Source organism: Trichoplusia ni, chromosome 1 (genome assembly GCF_003590095.1).
Source record: "Trichoplusia ni isolate ovarian cell line Hi5 chromosome 1, tn1, whole genome shotgun sequence".
NCBI lineage: Eukaryota > Metazoa > Arthropoda > Insecta > Lepidoptera > Noctuidae > Trichoplusia > Trichoplusia ni.
Window position 1 is genome coordinate 19,716,655 of NC_039478.1, and position 20,957 is coordinate 19,737,611.

General features: G+C 42.7%; 3 protein-coding genes across 4 annotated transcripts; 1 reads left to right on the plus strand and 2 right to left on the minus strand.

The window, feature by feature from the left end:
• LOC113498437 (reticulon-4-interacting protein 1, mitochondrial) lies at positions 1-2,023 on the minus strand. Its single transcript, XM_026878417.1, has 4 exons — positions 1,877-2,023; positions 1,600-1,811; positions 412-1,014; positions 1-342 (listed from the first exon to the last, which is right to left on the minus strand). The coding sequence occupies exons 1-4, from the start codon at positions 2,019-2,021 to the stop codon at positions 220-222; spliced, it is 1,083 nt and encodes a 360-aa protein (XP_026734218.1). The 5' UTR covers positions 2,022-2,023; the 3' UTR covers positions 1-219.
• Positions 2,024-11,027: 9,004 nt separating this feature from the next.
• On the plus strand, positions 11,028-15,647 carry LOC113498389 (tryptophan--tRNA ligase, mitochondrial). Its single transcript, XM_026878393.1, has 5 exons — positions 11,028-11,213; positions 11,297-11,482; positions 12,535-12,919; positions 13,466-13,617; positions 15,345-15,647. Exons 1-5 carry the CDS (start codon positions 11,118-11,120, stop codon positions 15,645-15,647), a joined length of 1,122 nt encoding a protein of 373 aa, XP_026734194.1. The 5' UTR covers positions 11,028-11,117.
• Positions 15,631-20,702, minus strand: LOC113498421. 2 transcript variants are annotated; one of them, XM_026878396.1, is made up of 4 exons: positions 20,572-20,702; positions 20,236-20,486; positions 19,451-19,568; positions 15,631-15,954 (listed from the first exon to the last, which is right to left on the minus strand). In XM_026878396.1, exons 2-4 carry the CDS (start codon positions 20,446-20,448, stop codon positions 15,644-15,646), a joined length of 642 nt encoding a protein of 213 aa, XP_026734197.1. In that variant the 5' UTR covers positions 20,449-20,486; positions 20,572-20,702; the 3' UTR covers positions 15,631-15,643. The 2 variants fall into 2 exon arrangements, with proteins under 2 accessions (XP_026734197.1, XP_026734206.1); XM_026878405.1 differs by having other exon boundaries at positions 20,603-20,701.
• Between the last annotated feature and the right edge of the window lie 255 nt (positions 20,703-20,957).

A 20,957-nucleotide genomic window follows, 5' to 3' on the forward strand; every position in this document is an offset into this window, starting at 1 on the left:
GCAAGTATAAATCAAACTTTATTAACAAGTCAAACAGAGTTCTTAATTGCCTACTATTACACCGAATCTATTTATTAAATACAATGCAGTCATCTTTTTATCTTGAAAGGAGACTCTGTAATGTCAGACAGTATCCATTAAATATTATCCAACAATTGGAAATCATCCTTCCAAGATTATCGTAGTCCTTGTGGCCTGGTCGCGCGTCGCTCGCTGCCACTAGTCGTGGCGCTGCGCCGTGAAGTCCAGCAGCAGCTTGCCGCGCGCGCTGCCCTCCGCCGCGCGCTCGTACGCCTCGCGCGCCTCCCACCACGGGAACACGCGTTCCACGAACACGCTGAACTGCAACAGGACACGCGTCAGCCCCGGCCGGGCCTCGCCCTAGCTCACGCTCACGCGCGCCTAGCTCACCTGGCCGCGCTCCGCCAGCCGCCGCAGGTGCTCGATGTCGGCGGCGCTGGGCGAGAAGAACGCCCAGCGCACGTGCGGCGGCAGCGGCGACGCCGGCGCCCCACCGCGCGCCCGAACCGCCGACGCCGCGCGCGCGCTCTGCGCCAGCAGCTGCGCGCCCGCGCACAGCGCGCCCACCGCCACGCCGCGCGCCTCCATCTGGCGCAGCAGCGGCGACGACAGCGTCACGTAGCGCGCGAACTGGCTGCGCATGGCGGCGGCCGCGTCGCCGCCCAGCCCCGCGCAGTCCAGCACTACGTCGTAGGGGCCGGCCGCCTCCAGACGCTCGTGGTAGTCGGGCGCGCGGCGGTCGAGCGCGGCGGCGGCGCCCAGGCGCTCGGCGCGCTCGGCCAGCGCGGCGGAGCAGCCCACGGTGACGTGCGCGCCCTGCCGCGCCAGCAGCTGCAGCGCGGCCTGCCCCACGCCGCCCAGCCCCAGTAGAAGCACGCGCGGGCGCTCGCGGCCCGCCAGCCCGGCCGCCCGCAGCGCCGCGCTGGCCGTCAGCGCCGCGTACAGCGCACCGCCCGCGCTGGCGTCGTCCAGCTCGCGCGGCGCCGGCCCCGCCTGCGCATGCGGCTAGTACTAGCTCTGCGTGTCTGTAGCGTTAGGTTGCTCAGGGTGGGGGGAAGGGGGTTTTCACAGCATAATATGTAACTGCGTGCTGATGTGACTAGTGTCTACAGTACCGGGTCGAAAGTATCAGATTGAGAAAACTCATAAAAAACTTGCGGTCCCTTGATTACCCAAATCTTCTCTCCACAGCTAGAGCACTTATGAATCTTTCATAAAGTTCAAAAACTGCTATTTGGCAAGTCTCGTATCGTATATAATATATATTATCTAGGTATATTATCAAAAAGCCTTAATACAATTTGAATGCATAATCGTTCGAAGCACATTAAAGTCAGTACGTTTAAACTTTGATACAATAAATTGATGAAAAACTGTCAGAGCATAAAATTAAAATTCTATTATAAAAATCAAATCAGTAACTTATTTTCTGTCACTTCATGGACCATCTTTCAATAAGATCTCCTAGGAACGGACGGAGTATATGTAAGTACTTATCAGCTTCTATAACGATTTTCAAAAGATTCTTCTTCGAACGGACAGAGAACTGCACCATTGATCGATAATAATTGATGTTACCCATTCATCCCGGACGACCACGAACTCGGCATGTGAGCCCTGCCGGTGCGGCGGCACCACGCCCCACACGCGCTGTCCGCGGCGCAGGCGCGCGGCCGGCCCTGCGCGCACCACCTCTCCCACGAAGTCGCGGCCCGGCACCAGCGGGAACTCCACGCCCTCCGCGCCCTCTAGCGCCCGCAGCGTGTTGAGAGCGCGCGCGCCGTAGCCACCTGCAAGCTAGCGCTCCGTCAGCGATCTGCGGTGTCGGACGAGCCGGTTTGGAGCTCATCCTCACCGATCATAGCCACGTCGATGGGGTTGAGCGAGGCGCAGCGCACGCGCACGAGCACGTCGCGCGGCTCGCGCAGCGCGGGCGCGCGCGCCTCCTCCAGGCGCAGCTCGCGCAGCGCGCCGTACGCGTGCAGGCGCCACGCGCGCATGCGCCCCGCGCCGCCCGCCGCGCCCAGCGCCGCGCCCGCCAGCCGCGCGCCCGCCGCTAGCGCCTGCTGCTCACGCATGCTCATCCGCTATCCTTCCTGTTGTTAGTGCATCACACATGACAAAGTGTGCGCGCCTTACTGGTGTATTGTCATTGGCCGCACATAAACAACTGATTGTGAAGAGTTAAGGTGGGCTTAAAATGCATAGTCAAGTAACAAGTCGGTTAGAGAGACCAAAAATAAAATAATTTCATTTCAATACTAAAGGCTGGACAATTGAATATGACGAAGAACATCAGAAGGTAGAAAGTCTGAAAAGTCTTTGTAAGGGGTATTGTGTTGCCCAGGTGGGTTGCAGACGTGAGATAGGCAGTTGCTTCATGTAAAACACTGGTCCTTAAAGTTTCATCCAGTGAGACTGGAAGCCGACCCCAACATACATGCACATCTAAAAGTTTTACTCGATATGTTGATTGATATTATTATCTTTATTTCACAAAATATTACTTTTCAAACAAAATATTTAATCAATTATATTGTGGTCAGATATTTAAGTGGTGTGGCAATATAACTTAGTTAGCTTTAGTTCTATTGCTAAGTTATAGTATCAAATAAGAAATACTGGCTGGACCAATTTTAATGGTGACTTTTAAAAATGTGGGTATTTTGTTCGTTAATTCTATTAATTTTCATATCTAGGTGCATGTCTATTGTATATTATATTTCAATAATTATTTTACATTGCAGGGTTTGTTGATAGTGTAGTATAATATTATAATGAAATTATAAAAGTGATTTTCCCTATCAGGCTAGCATAGTCGGCTCAAGTGACTAAAGCCATGAGAAATTTTAAATAAAAAAAAAATTATTAATATTTTTATAGTTGTTTGGAAAATTGTAATTATTATAAATTTATTTTTAATGTTAATATTAAATTTTAATAAAATTATTCTAGTGAATTAAATTCATTTAATTATAAGACTATTTATCATTCAGATATTTATTTACTGAGTAATAGCTCATTGGCCTAGCCTTTTCCCAACTATGTTAGGGTCGGCTACCAGTCAAACCGGTTTCAGCTAAGTACCAGTATTTTACAAGGAGCGACTGCCTATCTGACCTCCTCAACCCAGTTACCTGGGCAACACAATACCGCTTGGTAAGACTGGCCATCAGAAACACGGAGTACTCATTATGACAAAGATGCTCACCCATCTACGGACCAACCGCGTCAAGCATAGCTTAACCCGTGATCCAATCACTTATGCGGTTATAGCTTAGCCACAAGCTTCTCTGCTGATAGCAGAATAGCTAATAATTAATAATAAAAATAGCTAATAGCTTTTTTGTTCCAATTTTTTTTTTATTATGTAAGTATATTTTTCTTCTTGCTTGATTATACATTACATATTGAGTGCATTTTTAATGAAGAACTTGGTAAGTTTAGTGTTAAGCCGTGTCTGAGTAAATAGCGAGACTGAATGTCTTCACATTATGAGTGGTCAATGGGTCTTCTTAGGGGCGGTGAGTAAAATTCTTGATGCTTTCGAGTGCGAGTCTCCACAAAATTCCAGATTTGTAGTAGTACTAAACTTACCGAAAACAGGACTACCTACTAAACATTGTTTTGGATACTTGTGTAAGAGGTCTATTGATAATCATTATGCCTATCTAAGCTACAGGATTTTCATGAAATATGAACTGGTGAGTGGATAGCAGTGGTATACATAGTTTTTTTTATAGTAAGGGCCACAATTTATTCACATTAAAAAATAAACATTGAATTATAAATATTTGTGTATAAGTGTGTGCATAGATAGTATTATATAAAAACTAATTGACTAACATTGTTCTACTGTCCCCGTACCTTATATTTAATTGGTAATTAACACAATATTGACACTCGACAAGACTGTTAACATCCAACGGAGTAAACCTTAACCTAATCACCTAACCTCAAATAAATCACAAAATAACAATGTTTTTAAGTGTCAGTGAACACTAAAGTACATAGTAATTTTGAGTTATGATGGTGGTTGTGACTAAGTGCCTTTTTATACAATTTTCACTAGGTTATCGGTCTACGACATAGGGTACAGAACTAGTATAATTTAAATAAATATACTAGGTACACTATGTAGTTTAACAAGATAATAATAAACATCTATATAACCCTCGAAGGGAGAACCCCGCAAATATGGAGTAAGCATAGAGATATATTATGCCACCTCCACACGTAGGCGGATGCGTCTGCAGACGTCGGCGGACGCATCCGCAGATGAATCTCTGCGAGCCGTCCACACGTATGTAGGTCGATCAGTCTGTGTTGGTTCTCGTCAGATAATTAATAATAATAATAAATGCGGACAACATCACATACATTGTTCTGAACCCAAAGTAAGTTGCTAAAGCACTTGTGTTATGGAATTCAGATACAACGAAGGTACCACAAACACCCAGACCCGAGACAATGTAGAAATGTGAATTTTTACATTGACCCGACCGGGGATCGAACCCGGGACCTCAGAGCTAGCGACACCTTGAAACCGGTGTGTACGCCACTCGACCACGGTGGTCGTCGTCAGATGCAACACGTATGCACGCAAAATGGATATGGAGACCGTACCTGCTGCAGCTATTTATTTATTTAGGACCTACAGTAAACTCAACTCAATTTGTTAACTACCTACAGTTAAATAAAATGAATGATTCTTGTTCTTACAAAATGTTTATTTTTGTGGTATTTATTATAAGATTCCACAGGAAATTTTCAGCTTGATACATCTCCAGGAATTTGAATGTATCCTAAGTTTTTATGCTCGCCATTTCGACGAGAAAGAAAGCCAACGCAAAGAAAAAATGGTTAATATCACGCGTGCACTCTCATTCGCTTCCCGATGAACACTGATGGCACTGATGCGTCGCCAGACGTGTGGACAGACCACACACTCGCGCCGGGCGCTCGCGCCAGATCCCTTTGATCTACTCTACACGTCGGCGGACGCGTCCGCCGATGCCATCTGCGGATGCATCCGCTTACGTGTGGAGGACACATAATAGTTATACAAATATCTAACATATCCAACACGCACATGACAAAAAGCGTTTTGTCTCTTTTTAACTAAGAAAGAGTTGCATATGTAAAGAGAGATTCGTACCCCGTCGCAGTGATACAAATGAAGGAAATAGAACGATGAGTGTCACATCTATGTAATTCTAAATCTATGGATGTGACACTCATCTTACCATAGTCGTAACGAACGAGACTAATAATCCAAGATTCTACGGATATGCTAAACAATATAATAGTAATAAAATGTTTTTTTTTTTTTTTTTTTTTTTGCTTATGGCAATCTGCTAACTGTTTTAGCAATTTCTGCCAGTGTCGTGTAATGACCACACATGGGCACTGTGAAATATAATTGTCTGGAATACTAGTGGTTTTTCGGCAGGATTCCGGTGCCTAAAACAACACAAAATAGATGTTAGTATTTGCTTATACATACTATAGATATTATTTACACGTATATACTACATAGTTATAATTTAATATTGTTAGCTTTAATAAATCTACAAAACGCACATATAATTCGGGGATTAGGGAAAAAAGACAGGAGGTGACGGGTGTTCACTGGTCTTTGAATTCCCAACTGAGTCACGACCCGATCCAAAGCGCAATTTTTGTGCAGGGGGCAATTTAGAAAGATGTGGTCGATGGAACCTTCGTCCTGACCACAGATACAAAGTGGGCTGTCGCGGACTCTAATTTTGTGGAGGAAAACTGGAGTGCAGCAATGACCAATACGGATACGGCATATTACTGACGTAACCGTCTTTGGAACCTTTTTGAATTTATAAAACCACGGTTTAGAAGGAATAGTAGGCTGAATTGCTGCATATGCTCCGCCTTTGGCCTTACTGGTCTCAGACCAATAAGACTGCCAGGCCACGAAGAGGTCAGATTTCGCGCTATGGATCAGGTCGTAGACTTCAGTTGAGAAATATTTCCGGTCTGCGGTGCTGCTAGAAATAGCAGCTTTCGCTGCGACATCCGCACACTCGTTGCCTGTAATACCCCTATGTCCGGGAATCCATGCCAATATAACCTCTATGCCCTTACTGGAGCAGGAAAACAAAAGGTTTTTAATATTAAAAATAATGGGACTGCGAAGGAAATCCTTAAAGGGATTTTTGACAATAGCCTCCAGGGCACTACTGGAGTCGGAAAAAATAACAGCTTTAGAAATATTGCTGTGTGCCGCAATGTATAAACATGCCTCGAGAATGCCAATGCACTCTCCAGTGAAAACAGATGTTTCCGGAGGGCACTGGAACTGCAAAAAGGTTTGGGAGTTTGGGATATAAACTGAGATACCGGTACAGCCGTCTGGGGATAATTTAGATGCATCGGTATAGAACCTAGCATAATCCGGCCATTTGTCACTAATAATTTGACAGAACCTATCATTCGCCTGAACCGAATCCTTATTTAAACCTATGTTAATAGAGACTCGGGGAACATAATCTAGAACACTATATGGGGAGGAATAGACGGGTAATTTGGTACACTGGCGAATAGGGGCTGTTTCCTCCACCAACTTTATTTTTCTAAAAGACTTTATAGGGAGAGGGGAGTCCTTATGTCTCCAATAAGAACTTTGATTGCAAAGCTGCTCCAAAGTAGTCAGTTTAGACAGAATCTTGTGGGTAGAAAGAAAGTAGGACTTATAAATGAACTTATCCGCAAGATACTGCCTACGGAGAGAAAGAGGGGGGTCGCCACTCTCGACTTGCAGAGCGTTTATCGGGGTAGACCTCATACACCCCAAAACAATGCGGAGAGACTTTGATTGAATGGAATCTAGCCTAGCCATAGCAGCTTTGCTGCATGGTTCCAGCCAGAAGGTTCCATAATCTAATGAACTCCTTATTATGGCATTGTAAATGAGTTTAAGAGTAAATGGGTGAGCACCCCACCAAACGCCTGCCAGAGCCCGCAACAAGTTTATCTTCTTCTCACATTTATTGAAGACATAGTTAAGATGGGAGACTCCAGATAATTTCGAGTCCAAGATGACTCCTAGAAATCTCACCCGGTCTACAACCGTAATGGGAGATCCTTCGATTTCCAGGCGAACATCTGGGCAAACTCGTTTCCGAGTGAAAATTACACTGGAGCTCTTAGGGGCTGATAGACTGAGTCCATGGGACATAAGCCAGTGATTTAATGAGTCGAGGGATATTTGCATGGATTCCGCTGCTCGTTCCATGGATGAACCCGACACATATAAGCACAGGTCATCCGCATACTGTAAGATCCGACAGTCGACGTTGAGAGACGTGTGTAGGTCCGAAGTGTATATGTTGTACAGGATGGGACTGAGTACCGAACCCTGGGGAAGTCCGCGCCAAACGGTTCTTGGTTCAATGTTTTCGCCTGGGGTATGGAGCTTAACAATACGTCCTGACAGTAAACTACTTATACATTGGCGCATCTTACACGGAATACTCAGCTCACGTAACTTACTTCTGAGTACGGAAAGAAGGACGTTGTCGTAAGCAGCTGAGATGTCAAGAAACACCGCAAGGACAGACTCATTCCTGGAAAAGGCGATACGGATGTCTGTCACTAAGATGCCTATGCTGTCCATTGTACTTAAACCCCTGCGAAATCCGAATTGCGTTTCCGCAAGAAGGCCGCGACTTTCGATGAACCACACTAACCGGTTTTTTATCAGGTGCTCGAACAATTTCCCAATCACAGGCGACAAGGCGATGGGCCGGTAGTGGTCTGCGCAGTCAGGGGATTTACCGGGTTTAAGGATTGGGATGATGAGCTGGGTCTTCCAGCTGTCAGGGATATATGAGAGGGAGAAACAGGTGTTGAGGAGGGATAAAAGGTATAATCTGCTTTGCTCTCCGGATTTTTTAAAGAAGGAGTAAGGCACGCCATCCACACCTGGAGCTGAGTCCCGAACGTGATTGAGAACCGTCTCTAATTCACGGGTCGTAAATGGCGTGTCTAGAGGATCACTGGAAAGAGGGGAGGGTTGGATTATAAGGCATTCCTCACTAAGGGGAACAAAGGGAGGGGCTAGTTTTGTGAGAAATGGTGAGGCCAGGTCATGGGGAATTGAGGAGGAATTTTGGTCTGAGCAGCCACGACTATACCCTTTAAATTTATTCCAAACTATGGAGGATGGGGTTGTAGGGGTAAGGGATGCACAGAAACTCTTCCAACCTTCACGCTTCTTTTTCCTAAATAGACGCCTGGATTTAGCAACAATTCGGTTATACTCAATCAGGTTCGCTACCGACATAGCCCGAATATACCTGAATTCCGCCTCCCTCCGGGACTTAACCATGGCAGAGCACTCACGGTCCCACCAAGGCGGGGATGAGAGTCTACCAGAGGCAGAATTTTTAATCGGGATAGAGCCGTCAGCTGCCAAAAGAATAGAACCCAAGTACTGCTCCATACAGGCGCCTAGATTGCCGGAAGATACACTGGGTAAAGTGGTGACCATGTTATCCAGATTTTGAGAATACAAGTCCCATTTAGCATCTGAGATCCTGTATTTTAAAAGCGGGGTTTTGTCCCTTTGTGGAAGTATTCTGTTCCTCAGAGTGGAACATATTGGGTAATGGTCGCTACCATATGTTAGCCCCAATCGTTTCCACTCCAATTGTCCCATCAAACTTGCCGAGCAAAGGGTAAGATCTACACAGCTTTTACTTTGTCCTGGTCTGGGTAATCGCGTTTCTGACCCATTATTTAGGACACATAGTCCCACGTCATCCATTATATCCACCAAATCTAAACCCGGACTGTCACAATGGTCGGATCCCCAAAGAGCATGATGGCAATTAAAATCGCCCAGAATTATTATGGGGTTATGGACAACACACATTCTTTTAACTAATTCTAAACAATGTGGATTAGGAGATGGAATGTAAATAGAGATAAAATTAATGCCCTGAAGGTTTATACCTACAGCATTAATCTCATCCCCATGGGGAGGAAGGGAAAGGAGGGAGTATGACAGGGAGTTATTCACGAGCATTGCAGCTCCGCCATAACCGTCAGCACGGTCATCCCGGAGCGTGCTATACCCGGGAATTCTAAAATTGAGTCGTGGGGTTAACCACGTCTCAGATATAGCAAATATTGCTGGTGTGTACAAGTTAATGAGATGTGATATCTCATGTCTTTTTGGGAGAGCACTCCTGGCGTTCCACTGCAGGAGATGGAATGTGATGGGTTTGGATTGCTTTCAGCAAGTTTGTGGCAACGTGGTCCGGTAGGGAGTAATTGGACAGGAGAGTGGCAAGGAGCATCACAATCTGTTCGATTGTGGATGCCTTCTCGCTTGGAGGTGTAGGGTTTTCAAGTAGAGCACTACCATTGGGAGAGGGAGGGAAGGAATAACTATTTATGAGGTCCTGGTGTGCCCGTTGGTCATAACCAGGGGCCAGAGGAGCATGGGTTTTTGGTTGAAGGAAGACAGTCTTCCTGTATGATGTTGTGGACGCCTGGTGGGAGTGCATTGGATGACGAGTTGGAGAAGGCTGAAGAGGGTGGGATGTTGAGGGGGCTGATGCTAGTACATCAGCGAAAGATTTCTTAGCTGCAGGGAATAGTTTTGCTGCCTCAGAATAGGAGATATTTTTCTCCGACATACAAATCTTGATGTTCCTCTGTCTGGAATATTCAGGGCACTGCTGACTATTTGCATTATGACGACCGTCACAATACAAACACTTTGGTTCGTCTACTGTGCAACTGTCTCCAAAGTGCTCCGCCCCACAGCGGTAGCACCTCGGTTTGGACCTACACTGTGTTTTGGTATGGCCATACTTGCAACACCCGTAACATTGGACAGTAGGGAAGTGATATAATTCTACAGGGAGGGCGTTGTGGCAGCAAAAAACTCGCTCAGGAAGTGTCCGACCATCAAATGTTAAGACCACTGTGGAGGTTGGAACCCACTCCGTTTTCCCCTCGCTCTGTACCTTTCTATTCATGCGCCTAATCTTCAATATTTTGCCAAAACCTACAGGAGTTGATAGATCGTCGAGGCACTCTAAGTCAGTCCAGTCCGCAGGTACCCCTTTAACCACACCCATTCTAGTTATGTTAAAAGTAGGGATTACTGTACTGTATCCTTTAGACTTAATGTCAGCATTGTTAAGGAATGCGTTGGCATCCTCTGGGCCTTTGAACTCAACTGATATACGGTTTCTGCCTATCCTTTTGATCCCATCCTGTGTAATATTCTTAACTTTAAGTCTCATCAACATCTGTCCAAATTTCACAGGATGGATAGATGTACCCGACTTAGGATCAGACTCAACCAAGGATGCAAACACTATGTATGGAGCGACATCAGTATTTGAGTACTTCGATCTGGCAATTAGAGACGGGGCAGTAGTCCTGTCACGCTTGCCAGATGTTGTATCGTCGTCGTGTTTGTCTTCGGAAACATCATTAATGGCGCGTTTACGCTTTTGTAAAATCTGGGACTCTATCGCCTCAAAGGAGGATAACGGCGCTGATAATATCGGAGTATGGGGAAATAAATCTTGGGATTGAGTGTTGGGAGTGGTTTGGGGAGGATTATTAGGGACGGGTTGCAGTGGTTTATCGGGATCTGGGGGGCGGCCCGGAGGCCGGTCATCCACTTCCATCGTGGATCGGCGTCACACGCATAAAAGGTGTAAAAAATGAAGTTCTTACCTTCTATGTGACACTTAGACAAACACAATACGAACAAGACGCTCACAAACAGCACAAATACACACAGAGCACACCGAAAAAACCTTTCTATAGCTTAAAAGCAAAATAGAAACAAACTCCACATGTGTTAGCCACCAAACACAAACCGGAAGTCCTAATAAAATGTTAATGTCTTTGACGGGTATACGCGCATGTCAAATCTATACTTGTCAGCGTGTGACGTTTGGCGGGAGGTGTCACAGTGACATTTCGAGTTATCAACAAAGATTTTAGGTTACAAATATTTCTATCGAAATAAGAATCCGGTATTTTGAATGAAGGCAGAAGATAATTAATCAAGATTAATTTCTTATAACAGTATGTCATTACTTTTTACTAAATTAAGTAATATTCAATGCTATCGGTGTACGAGAAATATGTTTTTTAGTCGAATAAGTAGATATTGTACGAATAAGGTACGTTATAATGGGATGTCATGCCAGATTTTGTGACTACACTGTTTAAAAATTAATGTAATTATTTGGTACTTTGAAATCAGACAGGAAGCGATTCTACTAGTCGAAAAGAGGAGTGGCCTCGTCGTGTAGTGACGGGCTTGCAACCGACGGGCTCACTTCACATTGGAAACTATTTTGGCGCAGTGCGTCGCTGCGTACGCCTTCAGGAGCAAGGCGAGGACCTCATGATATTCATAGCAGACCTACATGCGCTAACTACTCACCAGGTAGGACGCTATACATGTCAGATTTCAGAGTTTGTCTAGCAAGCAATATGTAAAGAGACATTCTTTACAGAGTACAGGTTTCGATAGTAGGTGATTTTCTTTGCTTTCTGTCCTAACTGTTAGCCAGGATCTCTCACCGAAAAACTTAAGCTTGGTGTGTCCCAGGGAAGTCAATGACCAGCCTTGGAACCAACAACAAATTTAATCACAAATGTGAAGAGTAACAAATTAAATGTTCCACTTCCCTCCATATAGCGTTGCCAGGCGTCCGGATAAAGCCGGACATAGTTAGGCTTTTTGATTGCATGTCCCTAAAATAAACGGTGTCCGTCTTGTACGGCTTTTGTTAGGCTTTTTACAATAAGTAAGATGATGAAGTCATTTTTATTTTAGTTATGTCTTATTTGTTCATAAATGTTTAATTTTATTTTATTGTGCAACTCAAAGAGAAAAAGTTTTTATTTTAATAATCAAAAAGACCAGATTTTACATAAAAAATTGTCATACCTAAATTCTCAATAATATAGGGTGTCCGGCTTTTTTAACCAAATGTCCGGCTATTAGGTTTCGCGACCTGGCAACGCTACCTCCATAGCAAGCATAGACACTAAAGACGAAATATATAGCTAGTTGTAGCAAAGAAAAGGGATTGACAACTGACTTAAGCTTATTTACTTGACACCATGGATGCCCATGCATGTAAATGGGTGGGTTAAGCCTACAAATGTATAATTTATTGCTTGTAGATGGAGTAATCTTATGCATTATACAGTTTTTATTGGGCTTCATTGGTATACAAGCTTGACCAAAAGATAAGTAATCTTGGTGTCTTTTATACAAACTCATCCTACTAATTTTATAAAAGCGAAAGTTTGTATGTACACCAAACCCACTGCGCCACGGGGTTCAATCTTCGCTTTACTTTTTTTATTGTTTAATTTGTAGATTGCGTTTTTGGACAAAAGCAGGAGGTACCAAGATTGGTTGCCCTATTTCTTATACCTTAACAATGGTGTATAGTTGGATTCTTATGGTACGTATCTTGTTGGAAGGATCCCTCGGAGTTGCAGGACAACGTGTTGGAGCTTACAGCATGCCTATTAGCTAGTGGCATAGATCCGTCTCGCAGCATACTGTTCCTGCAGTCGGCGGTGGCACGGCACTCGGAACTGTGCTGGCTGTTGACTTGCCTGGCCACCCACGCGCGCCTGGCGCACCTGCCGCAGTACAAGGAGAAGGCGGCGCGCATGAAGGAGGTGCCGCTGGGCCTGCTGCTGTACCCGGTGCTGCAGGCCGCGGACGTGCTACTGTACGGCGCCACGCACGTGCCTGTGGGCGCCGACCAGCTGCAGCATTTGCAGGTCGCTTCGCAGCTGGTGCGGACCTTCACGCACCGCTACGGACCTGCCTTCCCTACACCCAAGCCCATGTTATCTGGTAACCTAACCTACTTTTAGCCTGACAAATGTGTTTACATATTTTTTTTAATCGAATTGTCTCTTCGTATTTCGTAATTTGCACCACGTAAATAGATGTTAGTTTAACTAAAACAACTTGAGTTGTAAGTCACTCTTAATCAGCGTTGCCAGATTTTTTTTTTGACAAGTCGGGACTCGGGTACTTTTTGCGTGAAAATAGCGGGATTCTTCCGTCAGAAGCGGGACATGGTAAAGTTGATGTTTGATGTTCCGCGCGAGAACAACATAAGGAAACAAGTGTAACTTAACTCCGCGAAAAAATTACGGAGCTTTTTTTTAGATCCATATTTTGAGTGAATCCGCCCCGGGCGACGGTAAACCATGCTGAGCCACTGGTTTCAAATAATAGTCTGTGTGAATCATACGAAAGGCGTACGGTCAAGTTCTCTCCGAAAAGCGGGACCGAGCCTGTCCCGCGCGGGACATTAAAATTTGATTTTAAAATCGGGACGTCTGGCAACGCTGCTCTTAATCCAGCTATACCATGATTTTTCTGTACATACAGATGACTGCAGTGAACGACTACGAAGTTTGCGTGACCCAAGTAAGAAGATGTCTAAATCTGACACAGATCCTAAATCACGCATTCTCATGACTGACTCCGATGAAACCATCGAGTTGAAAATCAGGAAAGCTGTCACTGACTTTACGCCACAGGTTTGTAATTAGACTTTTTTTTCGGGATGAAACGCGAATGAATACACCCACTTTAAGGACACGGCGCGGCGTCGGGATTTGACGGCTTTCCACCGCTTAAGGTAGTCACTCGCGCATGCTCTGCGCGGATTGGGGTGGACCATAGAAATCTAAATAACAAGGTAATAGAAATGGCATACACCGCGGCGATCTATTGAAACGCATGTCGCCGGTGGGCGGGGCTTCAACACATTCACAGCAAATAACTACGCAATCACGCAAACATTAACATCGAGAAGACCAAGCAAACAACACTAGGCTGTACATCTATTGCAATAAGGTTGACTTTGTCGTTGTATGGATTCACTAACTCACACAGTCATTGCATTTTTTTGCGTTAGTCGTAGTGATTACGTAAACTACACTAGGGATTGACTACGGATATAATGAAAGACGAAATTATGAGTGACAATGTTTTTTGTTGTATTCTTCTATATTATGCACTTACAAAAAAAAAAAATTCGCTAATTGTCGGTTGACAAAAAAAAATATAATTAGGAAATACTTGGTAGGTAGGTTTGGTATATACCTACGGTGGTTTTTTAGTCGTCTTACAAAAGCAGCCCAGTTCATGTATCCAATGACTAGCAAACGTTCATAATAGAAAAATAGGTATTTATGAGATTTGGATAAATTTAAATTGCAATTTTTATTCAATGCTATAACGCAAGGCGTACTTTTTGAAACATTCAGTTGCAAGCGCGGTCCGAGCCGTAATAATGGAGAGGGGCGCGGGCGGCGGCGGGCGGCAAGTTATCAAGCATGCAACTAATTTCATAGTGTATATTCGGCCTAAGTTGTAGGGTACCAATTTCGTTTACCCGTGGTAGACATCCACTTGTCTTTTGTATTTATTTCAATCCTGTGGGAATCTGAAATAAAAGGATATTCAATAATATGTTCACAAAAACAAACGACTATTAAAATTGTTACTTTTCGTATACAATGTTCATTTTGGATAATTTGTCCGCACTTAACCACATCACTATTTCCGACAGTTTTGTGCGGCCGTACCACTACAAATACGATCGCATTGATAAATATTATTTTTCGTTATACATTTCTCTTTTTACAACGGTGCATTTCTGTAAGTTTCTTACTGCAGAGGCAATGATTAGTAAAGAATGCAATTGTTGCAGGATGGTGCGATATAAATATGGTTTATAATGAAGGTTATGTTTTGAAATTTAATTTTGCAATAACATCAATATTACTGCAATAATTCACTTACCGATAAAATGTTATCTATTTATTTACGTTATCACACGATGCAGATGAATTTCCAGCCTGAGAAACCCCGCAAAACACCATTTTTAGTGGTTCTTGCTGTGACGACGTTCCGCGAGCGACTGAGCGTAAGTTCGCGCGCTGGTGTCGTCCAAGACACCAGTGTGGCGACAAGGTCACGCGGCGTTGGCACTTCTATTACCTTGTTATTTAGATTTCTATGGGGTGGACTGTCTGAGCCCAAGCCTCAAATGGTTACTTGAGGGATTACTGGAAGTAAACGCTCAGGGGTGGAATTAACTACCTTAATATAGGTAATAATAATTCTGGGATAGGTTTTTGCACAGAAACAATTCAAGTATTTTTTATGTATATAATATGGTTTACGAACGATATACTATAATATACGCTGTTCACTTGCGTAGCTCGAATGCCTCGACTTATAGACTTATACAATGCAGGTTACATACGAGCCCGACACGCGGCCGGGGGTGTCGAATCTCGTAGCGATCCACTGTCTAGCAGAAGACAAGTTGCCCGAGGAAGTGGTGGAGGAAGCGGACGGGCTCAGCACGGCGCAGTACAAGCGCGTGGTGGCGGCGGCGTTGCAACGCGCAGTCGGGCCCGTGCGCGACAGAGCGCGCGAGTTGCGCGCCCAGCCCGACCTGCTGCGCGACGTGCTGCGCCACGGCGCCGCGCGCGCCCGGCCGCGCGCCGACGAGGCCTACGGGCGCGCGGCGCGGCTGGTGGGGCTGGCGCGCTAGAGGCGGTGGTGGTGGTGCTGCAGCGGCGCCAGGTGCTCGGGCAGCGCGTGCGGGTGCGCGTGCGGCGGCGGCTCGCGGCGCTCGCGCAGCAGCGCCAGCAGGTCGCGCAGCAGGTCCACGGCCTGCGCCACGGCCTCGGCCTGCTTCTCGGCGGCCAGCGCGCTGCGCATGGCGGCCTCGGCCAGCAGCTCCTCAGTGGCGGGGCGCGGCTCGGGCCCGCCCGACCCCTCCGAGCACATGTCGTCGTCCAGCAGCGCCGGCTTGCGTTCCTCGTCCGAGTGGCTCGCGCGCCGCCCGCCCGCGCTCGCTGTCAATGTGCGTCACGATAATGACACTCCATTTGTGTAGTTTTATTGTTTAATTGACTAGAGATTAATATAACTAGATCATAATAAAAATATTGAATAATTATATCATGTTGTATTTTAGTTACATATAGTGATAATAAATAAATTGGTTACTTAGGTTCACGCGAATATAAGACATTGAAATGAAAGTACCTCTACGGATTTTATCGCGGTTCCAATTAAACGACACTTCAAGCCGCCCAAGAAGATTAGCCAGTCCTTACCATTCGTCAAGTGTCACATACCTCTTCAAGATGCAGGAGTTAATAATCTAAATTGTGACTGCGGCCTCTCTTCCATCTGTCAAACGAACCGGAGCATAGGGACCCGAGATAAAGAACAAATAGCTGACGTAAAACACCGCCACTCAACGAAGTCTGTAGTTGCCGAACATGTTGAAGGCTTTAGCCATTATATTAGATTTGACCAAGCACAGATCCTCCAGGATCCAATAATACATAAACTCAAGGCCAAACCCAAGAGCAGAGCTGCAAGACATCAAGAATCAGTAAGCTCATCAGTAGGTCCGACCACAAATAATTAGTTAAAATATGAAGGTAGAACGACAACATCTTCTGTCAAGACGAACGCCATCTCAGTCTGCCCGTGACCATGATACCTGCAAAGGTGCCGAAACGTCGGGAACTAAAATCTAAAATTAAACCGCGATAAAATCCGTAAAAGTAGTTTCATTTCAATGGTAAATGTATAATATGCTGAAAACACAATCATGAATGTTCACCTATTTTTTTCTTTATTTAAATTAAATAACATATAAATTACATTTTTAAATATAGGCATATAAAAAAAAAACAACATATATTTATAAATATAAAAAATAGTGTCCAACCGGCAACGGGAACATTCACCTATTTTATTATTACTACATTAATGATAAATGGTTGCCACTATAGTAGTGATGTTTTCATATAAAAATTAAAAATAAAACAGGTATTTTCCCTTTAGCTATTTAAGCAACAAAAAATACAAAACTGTGTGTGATGTAATGATTCTGTAAAATTTATACACAACCGTGACATCACATGTAAGTTTCATACGTTGTAATTTGATCGTTTTATATTGTGGGACAAAAGCAAAACTACTTATCCATGATTATGCATTGCATGCAAGATGGTCACTGAAAAATAAATCATACCTGTTTGGCATAATATATCTATGGTATCGTAACTTTTTTAATGGTTTAATTTATTTCTAGTAATGATTTTATAACTGAGTCACTGTCTGTCCATCTGTCTGTACTATGTACAGTTGAAGTTTTCACACTTATTTTTTTGCCAGTGATATATTTGTGCGTAGTAACCTTGATTTTCTTTAGCCTATTTATTTGGAATCCTCATTGCCACGAGTCCTACTCGCACATGACCGGCTTTCTCGTATGCGTTTGAGTGGCGCCCTGCATGGTATTCATTCGCAAAAAAGCCCGTCAGAAGTTGTCAGCTACCTCCAGAGCGTAACGAGGTAACAAACATGCATACTTGCGCATTTCTAATATTAGTCTGACAATAAAATATAAAAAAAAATAATCATTTTAGTCTTATATGTGATGTAGAACATGTCTATTTTTACGCTTATGTAATATGCACTGTTTTTTTATAAGCAGGGTATTTAAATTAAATTCTATAACTTTTTACGAATGAAGAAATTAAATAACATAATGACATCATACAAGCTATTAATATGTCTTAAATAAATCGGGTAATAACTATTGGGGCAAATTTTCAAACCATTGGTCATGCTGTGTTCATTAATTTATTTGAAGTAACTTTCTGATGAAATAATTAATTTTTTATAGCTTTTACATGTCATTCGTTAAGCTAGCTGGGTCTAGCCGATAGAACTGGCTACCCTGAAAAGAAGGGTCCAAACAAATTTCTGACAGTGTAGAGATGCAGGCATGTAGAGTGGCAGATCTTTGAATGATGAAATAATTGATTATGATTACAAAATATATGAAAAACCTTTTGTACTATATTTTTTTTTCTATTTGTTATGGACCAGGTGATTAATTCGGGCATTATTTATATTGCCAAAGCATTATGAATAATGTCTAGCTTTACCGGGCTCAGTTATGAATTACTATTTTAACTTCATTATTTATCAAATTGCACGGTCAATTTGATACTAATGTCTTACTTATATTATTTTTTTACTTTAAACGATGATTAGAAACTTTAAGAGAAGATGTTGGTCTTACGTAGGTAATAATGAGTCTAATTGCTTAAACTGTAGTTTATTTTATGTTTTATAATTATTAATAATGTTTTATAATTATTAATCCTACTACCATTATAAAGGCGAAAGTTTGTAAGTATGGATGTATGGATGTTTGTTACTCTTTCACGTAAAAACTACTGAATGGGTTTGAATGAAACTTTACCACAATATAGCTTATACATCAGAATAACACATAGGCTCCCTTTTATCCCGATGTTTGGAATAGTTCCCGAGGGAAAATTTAAAAGGTGTGTAAAAGCTATAAGATCACTAAGGGGATTTTTTCCATGGAAACGGGGACCACCGACCGCTGTAAACTGAAGTCCACGCAGACGGAGTCGCGGGCAACAGCTAGTTATTAATAATATTTTATAATAATTAGTAATTTCTATAAAACAAAGATATGTCGTGAAAGTTTTATTTTAAATTTAATTATATTTATGCTATATTTTTTTTAATATGACTTTCCAGAACTAGTGGAATTTTAAAGTAGAAGTTATTCCAAATAATGAGGCACGAGACGAGCGAGCGAAGCGAGCGGTGCCGCGGCAGCGGGCGGCGAGTGCTAGAAACGACTCGCATTTCGATACTGTTCTGTTGATTTCTCGTCATTTACAGTCAGTTGCTCACTTAGTATTTATATAACACTAATTTATAAATTTTGACACTTGGAATTGTAATTTACAGTCACTCGTTTTGGACCAATATGTTATGGACCAAGTACACAAGACACAGACAAAAAAAACTGGTCTATAATGAAGAATAATGATTTTAAATAATGCAACTGTCTTGCCACTACAGTCTGATCATTTTAGACTTACTACCTGCATTTTGAAAGATTTGTCATTGCACATAATAGTGGTATGATATTGCATTAGCAACTACAATATCATATTTTCTGATTACTAAAGACATAATATTATGTGTTTCTTGAAGGAACTTAAAACGTTTCTTAAGAGGTAAGTGGGGGATGTAGGGATAAGTAGTATATTATACAGTGTGGACAGTATTTGAGCACTTCGGTGAAGAAGATTTGAAAGCCACTTAAGTTTTCTGTGAAATTCAGATAATAGTTGGTTTTAAAGGTAGCTATTACATTCAAGACATTCTTGGTGACAGATGGATGGACAGATAGCCTTAGTTAATACTAATGCTTATGTTGTGTGGCCTTTGGGTGTAAAATGACATTGAAAATTAAATACAAATATTAGATATAGTTACATTCTTGTCCGCTGCAATTGAATATGTTCTGCACACGCTCCTCAGCACTGGAGAGATCTCCTAGAGTGCCACCAGCTGCAGACTTCCTACGAGTTTTGTATTTAATATCAGCCCAGTACTGTAACAATAATTATATATAATTTTTCATTAATTACACACATTTGATGAGTAGAATTTGTGCCAAAGAAATACTAGCATTTATGTGCTTCAGATAAATTATATGAGATCCAAACCCACAAATTTTATTATTATAATGATATATATAATTAAATAGAAACTAGGGGTCAGAGTATAGCAAAATGTGTGATTAGTTTTTTTGGACTTAAAATTTCACCCAAAATCATTGCATTAACAAACCTTCGGGAGCCAGAGGGATGTGAGAGTAGTAGGTTCATTTTAAATAAAAATACAGGAAGCATATTATAGTATATTGTAATTCTTTATTAAACACAATATTTTATTTGCATCCCACAACTCACAACAGTCAAGGTCACGGGTCTAGGTTTTAATTAGACCTTGGGTTCAGCAAGTGGTAAATTTTGATAAAGTGTACAGCAAGAAATGGTAGTATCCTGTTTTTGTATTTTTCCTACATAACTATTATTTAATACAATAAAAGTTTATTAAAATATTTATAGATCTTCAGCTACATGAAATAATTAGTTTTTGCCCTCTTACTAGGTTATCAGTAACTTTTAATCTGGGCCGGTTTTCAGGACGTGAAAGCGGCATAGCTTAACTATTTATTGAGCTGACAGTAAAACAAAATGTCCTTTGCCACTTACCCGGCACCACTTATCCGGTGATTTTCGTGCACCGTTACTGTCAGCCGCCGCCGCGTTCAGCCGCTCTGCCAACAGTCGCCAAAGTTTGCTTGAACTAAAGCGAGAGTAAATTGATTGCTTGCCGGCAGCAAAGTCGGGATGCTCTTCCATAAACGAAAGTAGTAAATCCAGTTGCTCAGAACTCACTCTACATCTTGTTATCACTGCACTCATGTCTGTGATACATATCCGTAAGGTAACAAAAGATGCACCTACAATATACACATTATATTGTTCACAATACTGATCAGTTTATAGTTTTTATTTATTTACTATGATTTTATTGTCATCAATTACATTCAAAGATTCGGATAGCATATGCAAGTACCCTTTCAACGAGGACTCCTTATTACGGATGCACTTAGTAAATGCTTTTTTTAATCAATTGTGAATATTTTTGACAGTTTTCAATGGAGGTACGCTACCTCTCTAACTGACTTAAACACACTCAAACAACAGTACTTAGCCAGCCAATCACGTCTCAGTCACAGTCTCTGGTCTTGTAAGTCTATATCATAATACCCAGACATGTAGTCTTTTAGACTAGAAAGATGTCTATGAAAATGGTACTCTATAATAAAGCACTCTGTGCGCACTGCACACATCATAGATTAAGAATTACATATTACATGATGATTCTTTATCTAAGACACATAGAGTCTAGCCAGCGAAGTTGTAATTTC

Excerpts from the sequence above, each read along its gene's own strand:
- LOC113498437 (XM_026878417.1), bottom strand. The coding sequence starts at position 2,021 with ATGCGCGCGTGGCGCCTGCACGCGTACGGCGCGCTGCGCGAGCTGCGC. Across the intron at positions 1,015-1,599 it reads TGGTCGTCCGGGATGAATGG|GCGGGGCCGGCGCCGCGCGA; the intron begins GTAACATCAATT and ends CCGCATGCGCAG. Across the intron at positions 343-411 it reads GGCTGGCGGAGCGCGGCCAG|TTCAGCGTGTTCGTGGAACG; the intron begins GTGAGCTAGGCG and ends GTCCTGTTGCAG.
- LOC113498421 (XM_026878396.1), bottom strand. The coding sequence starts at position 20,448 with ATGAGTGCAGTGATAACAAGATGTAGAGTGAGTTCTGAGCAACTGGAT. Across the intron at positions 19,569-20,235 it reads CACCGGATAAGTGGTGCCGG|TACTGGGCTGATATTAAATA; the intron begins GTAAGTGGCAAA and ends TTATTGTTACAG. Across the intron at positions 15,955-19,450 it reads CAATTGCAGCGGACAAGAAT|CGAGCGCGGGCGGGCGGCGC; the intron begins GTAACTATATCT and ends GCACATTGACAG.
- LOC113498389 (XM_026878393.1), top strand. The coding sequence starts at position 11,118 with ATGTCATTACTTTTTACTAAATTAAGTAATATTCAATGCTATCGGTGT. Across the intron at positions 11,214-11,296 it reads GTAGATATTGTACGAATAAG|ACAGGAAGCGATTCTACTAG; the intron begins GTACGTTATAAT and ends CTTTGAAATCAG. Across the intron at positions 13,618-15,344 it reads TCACTGACTTTACGCCACAG|GTTACATACGAGCCCGACAC; the intron begins GTTTGTAATTAG and ends TATACAATGCAG.